Raw genomic sequence first — 9,232 nt, 5'->3', positions numbered from 1 at the left:
GTGGAGCTGAGGGGGGAAGGCAGAAGAAGAAAGAAGACTAGCCATAGCATAGCACTATAGGCCTCAGTCACACCAAAGGATTTGATCAAATAAAGCATTGCACAGACCCAGTGGCTCCAATCAAAGCCTCGACTATAAAAAAAATCTAACAGGATTGGATCAGGGAATCAACAATCATCCCTTTCAATTTGTCAGCTTCCTCATCAGATAAGTTTTAATGACTCTGGGCTAGGGCAGTTGCAGGGCTAGCTTTAGAAGTAGCGGGTAGAAAGCTAGCAGGCCGTCTCACACAACATGAAACGCTGTCGATACAAAAGAGCTCTGTTCTGTTACGACAACTGCTCTCCCTCCCTCTCCTCTCGTCTCTCTCTCTCTCTCTCTCCTCTCTCTCTCTCTCTCTTCTCTCTTCTCTCCTCTCTCTCTCTCGCGCTCTCTCTCGCTCTCTCTCGCTCTCTTCTCCCCCCAGAACTAAAAACAGATCATCTTCCATTCATGTTATTATGTGCGTTTGATCCTCCTCCCACTCCCTCCCTCTGTCTCCCTCCCTCCTCTCCCTCCTCTCCCTCTCTGTCTCCCTCAATTCCATTCAAGGGGCTTTATTGGCATTGGAAACATATATTAAACATTGCCAAGAGCAAGTTAAAAGTTATAAACAAAAGTGAAATATAGAAAATAGATAGAAATAGAAAATGAACAGCAAACATTACACTCACAAAAGTTTCAAAAGAATAGAGACATTCCTTGAAACAAATGTCATATTATGTCTATGTACAGTGTTACAACGATGTGCAAATATTCAAGTACAAAATGAAAAATAAACATTAAATAGGGTTGTATTTACACTGGTGTTTGTTCTTCACTGGTTTGCCCTTTTTCTTATGGCAACAGTCACAAATCTTGCTGCTGTGATGGCACACTGTGGTATTTCACCCAGCAGATATGGAGTTTATCAAATTTGATTTGTTTTGGAATTGCCTCTCTCTGTTGTGTCTCCTTTCCCAGAACATGTAGATAAAAGACTAACACATTTGAATCGAACAATTACACATTTGTATTTTTACAGTACAAACTGCTAATAGTCGAAATAGTGCGTCTGTGTGTTCGTGTGTGTGTGTCTGAACAACATTTGCTACACACGGTGTGTGTGTTGTGTGTGTGTGTGTTGTGTGTGTGTGTGTGTGTGTGTGTGTGTGTGTGTGTGTTGTGTGTGTGTTGTGTGTGTGTGTGTGTGTGTGTGTGTGTGTGTTTTTGACTCTTTGCAATTACACTAGACTCCACACACACACTAATGCATACTTACACTGACATTCCAACACATACACACCCATGCAAACACACACACACACAACACGTACACACAGGCACACTGTCGCAACACATACACTTCCACACTCACCACATACGCTGCTGCTACTGTCTATTATGTATCCTGTTGCCTAGTCACTTTACCCATACGTATATACAGTGCATTTGGAAAGTATTCAGACCCCTTCACTTGTTCTGCATTTTGTTACATTACAGCCTTATTCTAAAATGGATTAAAAAAATGTTTTCCCTCATCAGTCAACACACAATATCCCATAACGACAATTTTTTGGCATATTTGTTATTTGTTAAATAAAAAAACAGAAATACCTTATTTACATAAGTATTCAGACCCTTGGCTATGAGACTCGAAATTGAGCTCAGGTGCATCTTGCTTCCATTGATCATCCTTGAGATGTGTCTACAACTTGATTGGAGTCCACCTGTGGTAAATTCAATTAATTGGACATGATTTGGAAAGGCACACAAATGTCTATATAAGGTCCCACAGTGCATGTCAGAGCAAAAACCAAGCCATGTGGTCGAAGGAATTGTCCGTAGTCGAGTCACAGATCTGTGGAAGGGTACCAAACATTTATGCAGCATTGAAGGTCCCCAAGAACATAGTGGCTTCCATCATTCTTAAATGGAAGAAGTTTGGAACCACCAAGACACTTCCTAGAGCTGACCGCCCAGYCAAACTGAGCAATCGGGGGAGAAGGGCCTTGGTCAGCGAGGTGACCAGGAACACGATGGTCACTCTGACAGAGCTCCAGAGTTCCTCTGTGGAGTTGGGAGAACCTTCCAGAAGGACAACCATCTCTGCAGCACTCCACCAATCAGAGGCCAGACAAAAGCCATTCCTCAGTAAAAGGCACACGACAGCCCACTTTGAGTTTGCCAGAAGACACCTAAAGGACTCAGACAATGACAAACAAGATTATCTGGTCTGATGAAACCAAGATTGAACTCTTTGGCCTGAATGCCAAGCGTGACGTCTGGAGGAAACCTGGCACCATCCCTACGGTGAAGCATGGTGGTGGCAGCATCATGTTGTGGCAATGTTTTTCAGTGGCAGGGACTGGGAGACTAGTCAGGATCGAGGGAAAGATGAACGGAGAAARGTACAGAGAGAGATCCTTGATGAAAACCTGCTCCAGAGTGCTCAGGACCTCAGACTRGGGCGAAGGTTCACCTTCCAACAGGACAACGACACTAAGCACGCAGCCAAGACAACGCAAGAGTGGCTTCGGGACAAGTCTCTGAATGTCCTTGAGTGGCCCAGCCAGAACCTAGACTTGAACCCGATCGAACATCTCTGGAGAGAGCTGAAAATAGCTGTGCAGCAACGCTCCCCATCCAACCTGACAAATCTGCAGAGAAGAATGGGAGAAACTCCCCAAATAGAGGTGTGCTACGTTTGTAGCATCATACCCAAGAAGACTTGAGGCTGTAATCGCTGCCAAAGGTGCTTCAACAAAGTACTGAGTAAAGGATCTGAATACTTTTGTAAATGTGATATTTCAGTTTTTTATTTGTAATACATTTGCTAAAATGTCTTAAAGCCTGTATTTGCTTTGTCATTATGGGATATTGTGTGTAGATTGATGATTGTGGAAAAAACTATTTAATCAAATTTTAGAATAAGGCTGTATCATAACAAAATGTGGAAAAAGTCAAGGTGTCTGAATAGTTCTGAATGCCCTGTATAACATCTGATAGTAGTTTTTGTAGATGTACATATGTAGATAAATATCCTTCGTACTCCTGCACATAGACTCCATACTGGTACCATGTATGTAGCCAGGCTCAAGATCATTGCTCACTGTGTATTTTTAGTTTCATTCCTACAATGAAGGAACATTCCTGCATTTCACTGTTAGTCTACACCTGCTGTTAACGAAGCAGGTGACAATTAACACTTGATTTGATTTGATTGGTGTGTGCAAGCGTGCGTGTAGACATGAGAAACAGCGAGGCTACAGCTGTGACCTCCAGGTTGCCATGAGGAATGGGTGGCTAACAGTATGTGCTCTTTGTTGAACCCCTCCACCTCCTAGGAGAGGAAGCAATGACATAGGGATGAAAGGTGATAAGACAGACAGGGGGAGGAGAAAGAAAACGGAGGACAGAGGGAAAAGAGAAAGAAGGCCGAGGAGAAGGATCAAAACAAAACGAGACATAAGTTCTGGAGGAATTATGGGCCAGATAGAGTCGGATTCAAAACAAAGAGAGAACATTATGTTCTGGAGGAGTTATGGGCCAGATAGAGACGGATCAAAACAAAACGAGACATAAGTTCTGGAGGAGTTATGGGCCAGATAGAGGGATCAAAACAAAGAGAGACATAGTTCTGGAGGAGTTATGGGCCAGATAGAGGGATCAAAACAAAGAGAGACATATGTTCTGGAGGAGTATGGGCCAGATAGAGAGGATCAAAACAAAACGAGACATAAGTTCTGGAGGAGTTATGGGCCAGATAGAGTCGGATCAAAACAAAGAGAGACATATGTTCTGGAGGAGTTATGGGCCAGATAGAGTCGGATCAAAACAAAGAGAGACATATGTTCTGGAGGAGTTATGGGCCAGATAGAGAGGATCAAAACAAAAAGAGACATAAGTTCTGGAGAGTTATGGGCCAGATAGAGCGGATCAAAACAAACGAGACATAAGTTCTGGAGGAGTTATGGGCCAGATAGAGACGGATCAAAACAAAACGAGACATAAGTTCTGGAGGAGTTATGGGCCAGATAGAAGGATCAAAACAAAACGAGACATAAGTCTGGAGGAGTTATGGGCCAGATAGAGTCGGATCAAAACAAAGAGAGACATATGTTCTGGAGGAGTTATGGGCCAGATAGAGTCGGATCAAAACAAAGAGAGCCATATGTTCTGGAGGAGTATGGGCCAGATAGAGACGGATCAAAACAAAGAGAGACCATATAGTTCTGAGAGAGTTTGTGGCCAGATAGAGACGGATCAAAACAAAGAGAGACATTAGTTCTGGGAGAGTTATGGGCAGAAAGAAGAGATCAAAACAAAACGAGACATATGTTCTGGAGGGTTATGGGCCAGATAGAGACGGATCAAAACAAAACGAGACATAAGTTCTGGAAGAGGTATGGGCCAGATAGAGCGGATCAAACACAAGAGAGACATATGTTTTGAGGAGTTATGGGCCAGATAGAAACGGATCAAAACAAGAGAGATAATATGTTTCTGGAGGAGTATGGCCAGATAGAGAAGGATCAAACATAGAGAGCCATATGTGTCTGGAGGAGGTATGGGCCAGATAGAAACGGATCAAAACAAAGAGAGCCTATGTGTCTGGAGGAGGTGTGGGCCAGATAGAGACGGAGCAAAACATAGAGAGCCATATGTCTGGGGAGGTATGGGCCAGATTAGAGACGGAGCACAAACAAAGAGCAGCCATATGTGTCTGGACGGAGGTGTTGGGCTCAGATCAGCAGACGCGTATCACAAGCATAGAGAGCCATATGTGTCTGGAGGAGGTGTGGGCCAGATAGAGACGGATCAAAACATAGAGAGCCATATGTGTCTGGAGGAGTTATGGGCCAGATAGAGACGGGGAAAAAGAAGAGAGAGAAAGACAGAAAAATAAAGTGTAAACAGTCACCCTGATTCCCACCTAGCCCAGAGCTGAGTGCAGCAGCCGTATTGGGGTCCAGCTGGAAAGGATTAATAATCATCTGGGTGTCTGGACCGGGGCTCTCCAGCTTGACCCCGGTCAGGCCGATGTTCTGAGCCAGGTAGTACTGGTAGAGCTCAGCCTCGGCCGGGGCCAGACCCAGGTGCAGACCATGTTGAATCTGCTTCATGTTCTGCTGCAGCAGCATCATGTTGTGCATGTGTTTCTCGCTGGTCATGTGGATGCGCAGGTTCCTCGCCACGTTGGTCTCGTAGTCACACACCTGGAGGAGGAGGGGAGGTGTATATATATATATATATGAGGAACATTAGTTGAATGGGTTCTCAAAGGGTGTGTGGTAACTAAGTATTCATATACAGGTGTACAAGTTTACAAAGTCGAAAAGTGTCAGTCAAACATAGTAAGAAGAAGCTGCGCCAAGACACTGATCTATTGGCAGAGTTGTGATTTTTCCTCTTATGGATCAGGGGAAGATAAGCGGATCCTAGATTTGTGTCTAAAACAATGATCAGCACTAGAACAGCCCTAGTCCAACGTGTAGTTTCACCCACCTCACAACGCCACATGGGCTTCTGTTTGGGCTTGGACGGCGAGGGGGTACCACATCCTCCCGCCAGGCTGCCGCTGGGCACGGGCTTGGCATGGCTATGGCAGGGGGAGTGGGTGTGGCTGTGGCTGTGGGTGTGAGTGTGGGTGTACTGTGGTTCAGTGCCCCCGTTCTGCAGGGTCTGAACGTTGTTCAGGTGCTTGTCCGACTGCATGTGGATGCTCAGGTTGCCCTTGGTCGTGGTGGAATAGTTACACACCTAGAGATAAATCAGAGATAGAGAGGGTGTTATTTATAGAGATATACTGTAGAGAAAGGAACAGAGAGAACATTTTAACAGATGAGGGAGAGAGACAGAGAGAGAGAAGGAGAGTGAAAGAGAGAGAGATCGAGAGAGAGAGAGAGAGAGAGAGAGAGGGGGGGGAGAGACAGAGAGAAAGAAGGAGAAAGAAAGACAAACCTCGCAGCGGAACGGCTTGTATCCACATGTATAACTCTCTCCCCGGGCCAGGCGTGGGTGAGCCTGCCCGGTACGACAGTACACACAGGACCCTCCAGACTCTGGGTGCTTCTCCTTCATGTGGGCGTCCAGTGTCTGCTGGTACTTGTAGTGCCAGTTACACTTGGGACACTTCAGTGTCTTGCAGGAGTTACGAGAGTGCATCATGGTCATGTGCCCTCCTAAGGATCGGGAGGACCCTAGGACCGTGTCACATTTGGGGCACTCAATGCAACTACCTGGGGACCCCTCGCCCAGTCCAGGGGTACCCGGTGTGCCAGGAGTGACAGGGTTTCCCCCATGCTGGTGCAGGGGTCCCGGACTCTCTTCGTCTCGTGGCATCATCAGGTGAGAGGAGGGGGAAGAGCCATCTGGACCAGCCAGGACCTCACTGGATGAGTCGTTACTGCTATCTCTATCTCTGGCTAGGTCTGAGTTTAGCTGATTCTTCTCCATCTCCTCACGGGATGAGGAAGAGAAGGAAAAGGGGCCTTTGTTGCCACTGTACTTCAGCACGCTGTTAGACAGGTGGGAAATGCTTTGGTTTAAAATAGGGGAATCTTTGCTACTAGTGCTGTCGCCCACCGGTTCGTCATCCTCCGTCTCCATCTCCACCCCTCCGTTGAAGTAAATGTCCTCCATGTCTTCTTCTGGACTCTGTCCTCCTTCTGCAGCCGGCTCACGTTTGATCAGCGGGTATGAGTTCAGGTCCGACCCATGCAAAGTGCATGGAGGAAGGCCCTCGCAGTCGCTCTCGGGAGAATCCCGCTCCAAGACAGTCGCCATGGGAGATGAGTGAATCAGGGAAGCAGAACTGGCGGGGGTTCTGAGGTAGGTGCCGGTCACACCCACGAGATTTGGATTGGTCTCGGCCTTTGGCATTGGTGGGGTTCTGGGGGTTTGGTTGGCGGGGTTAGAGCTCGCGCTCCCTTTCAGGAAAGCAAACCCGGCCTGGAGGGAATCAGTATTCTCAGCATGGAACGCGTTCCACAGGCCGTGGAACCCTGAATCGGGACCCAGGAAGCTAGCGGCAGTAGAAAAGTGGGGTAGCACAGAGTTGGTGGATTTTTTTGGTTCCAGAAAGCTTATAAGAGGTTCTTTGTCCTTGCCAATCCCCTGGATGATGGCAGAGACRTGCTTGTTGCTCAGGAGCTTTTGCTCCTGCTCGTTGAGCGTCATCCGGTGGTCGTGGACGGCGTGCGTCACAAACGATCGGCTGTAGCCAAACGACAGCTTGCAGAGGAAACACATCAGCACTGGCTTCCTCTGTCCATCACTCACACAGCCCTCGAACTTGGACAAGTCCACATTGTTGGGAACATCTTTGGACACACAGGAATTTTTGGCTGCGCCGTCGACCGTCAAATAGTCTTTGTCGTTCTTGTGGCGAAGGTCGTAGACRCGGAAACTGTGCAACACCGGGCCGCTGGCGCCTGCGAATGCTGAGGTATTTGGGAACGACGATGTTGCCGCTGGGTCACCCGGGAATGCTTTCCCGAGGGATGACGCAATGTGGAAAGTGTTGATGACCTGTGGGCAGAAGGACATGGGTGCAGTTGCAGGCAGCTCCGCCTGGTCCCGAACCCCCCCATGGGTCATCAAACCGCAATGTGCATTATTGGTGGCAGAGGTGGGATTGTGGGGGCTGGGGGGGAAGGTTTTGAGGGACAGAAGGCCCTGGGAGGCGCCACCGCGATGCTCTTTGGAGTCCTCCAGGATGAAAGCAGATCCGTCGGGCTGGTAGACGATCTCGCCGCACAGGTTCTCCACGTCACTATCTTCTAACTCATCCTCCATCTCGCTGTCTCTTTCACACACCTCCGCCACTACATCAGGCTTCCCCTCTCCCTCACTCTCACCCTCTTCCTCCTCTTCCCGCCCTGCTGCATTAGGCAGGCGAGTGTTGGGGCAATGATGCTCCATGTACTGCTGTAAACTGGAGAAGGAGGTGGAACATTCGTTACAGGGGATGTCCTTCACTGGGGCCACCAGCGATGCAGCAGTGTGGGCATGGTCCGAACCCAATACAACAGTCCCGTTTCCGGTAAAGCTTTCTATACGGCTGTGCTGCTCGTTCTTCAGTGGGCTGCCGGTGTCTGTGGTATTATTGGGGGTAGCTGGGCTGTGCTCCGGTGCAGCGGCGGTGTGATTGGTGTCAGAGTTGGGATCCATCCCAGCGGCAGCAGCAGTTCGGTCTCTCTCGGTCTTCTCTGCGTCACACGGCCCTGTTGGCAGCAACAACAGCTTCTGACCATTTTCCTGCCGCAAGACCATAGAAGGGGAGTCACAGGTTGCCATGGCGACCTCTACATGTGGCTCTCATCTCATCCAGCCGGACAGGGACCTAAAGAGAATGTCATTATAAATGTATTACAACAATAGCAATCACACTGTTTATCATTAACGGGCAATAATAGAACAAACAGAATGTTCAGATCCTGCACCCATAATTCCATAATTGATGTGACAATTGAACGCTGACTGCCAGGGAATGCCTACGACAGAGGCATTAGTTAAAGGAGCCGCCTGACAACCTGTGAAAAGAGAAAATCCAATATAAACTATAGATCTGAGTGGCTTTGTCTCAGAGCTGACAGCCAGAGCCCACCGCCTGCCCCTGAAAACAAGTCAACACCTCCACACAAAAGTTTCACTCTTTTCCTCTCTCTCTCTCTGACCCCTCACTGATTAAAATGTCCTGGAAACAGAGGGAGGAGTGAACAAATGTGACTGATCCCTCGTTCTGACCGTGAGAGAAGGAGAAGAGTAAAGGAGCGAAGGATAGAAAAGTCTCTCTGGCTCCTGTGTCGGTAAGAAAATCAGCTTAGCCTAAATCTGGGCCTGGTAAAGATCCCTCAGCATGTAGATACAAATCCCTGATTAACACACCAGCGTCATTCATTAAACCTCATCCCCAAGCCCTCCCCAAGCCCTGTCCAAGCCCTGTCCAAGCACTGTCCAAGCCCTGTCCACACTGGCCAGCCACCAACAGTACACTAAACAGATCCCTGGTGCTATAAGAATAATCTATAATGGAGACCTGTCCCTGTAAACCATTGCTTTTGTAAGACAAGCTCTGAATGAACCAACATTCGACTGAGGGTTTAAAATGCAACTGCAACCTTCAAATCCACCCACCTGCTACTGCCTGTCTATCTCTCCATGCCCGGCTAACTCTCCATGCCCTACTATGTGTGTGTGTGTGTGTGTG

General features: G+C 47.9%; 1 protein-coding gene across 1 annotated transcript in view; it reads right to left on the bottom strand.

Annotated features, from left to right (window-relative positions):
* LOC112075924 (zinc finger homeobox protein 4-like) overlaps window positions 1-8,604 on the bottom strand; it is a 49,433-nt gene extending 40,829 nt beyond the window's left edge. Inside the window, exons 1-3 of the mRNA XM_024142837.2 lie at window positions 5,983-8,604; window positions 5,527-5,781; window positions 4,955-5,237 (exon numbers count right to left, since the gene is read on the bottom strand). Coding sequence (XP_023998605.1) covers window positions 4,955-5,237; window positions 5,527-5,781; window positions 5,983-8,319 — 2,875 coding nt within the window. The 5' untranslated portion in view covers window positions 8,320-8,604. The remainder of the gene's footprint in view (window positions 1-4,954; window positions 5,238-5,526; window positions 5,782-5,982) is intronic.
* Window positions 8,605-9,232: the final 628 nt, after the last annotated feature.

Source organism: Salvelinus sp. IW2-2015, unplaced genomic scaffold, assembly GCF_002910315.2.
Source record: "Salvelinus sp. IW2-2015 unplaced genomic scaffold, ASM291031v2 Un_scaffold3470, whole genome shotgun sequence".
NCBI classification, from domain to species: Eukaryota; Metazoa; Chordata; class Actinopteri; order Salmoniformes; family Salmonidae; genus Salvelinus; species Salvelinus sp. IW2-2015.
The sequence above is the reverse complement of the archived record's forward strand: the minus strand, read 5'-3'. Positions and strand labels throughout refer to the sequence as shown.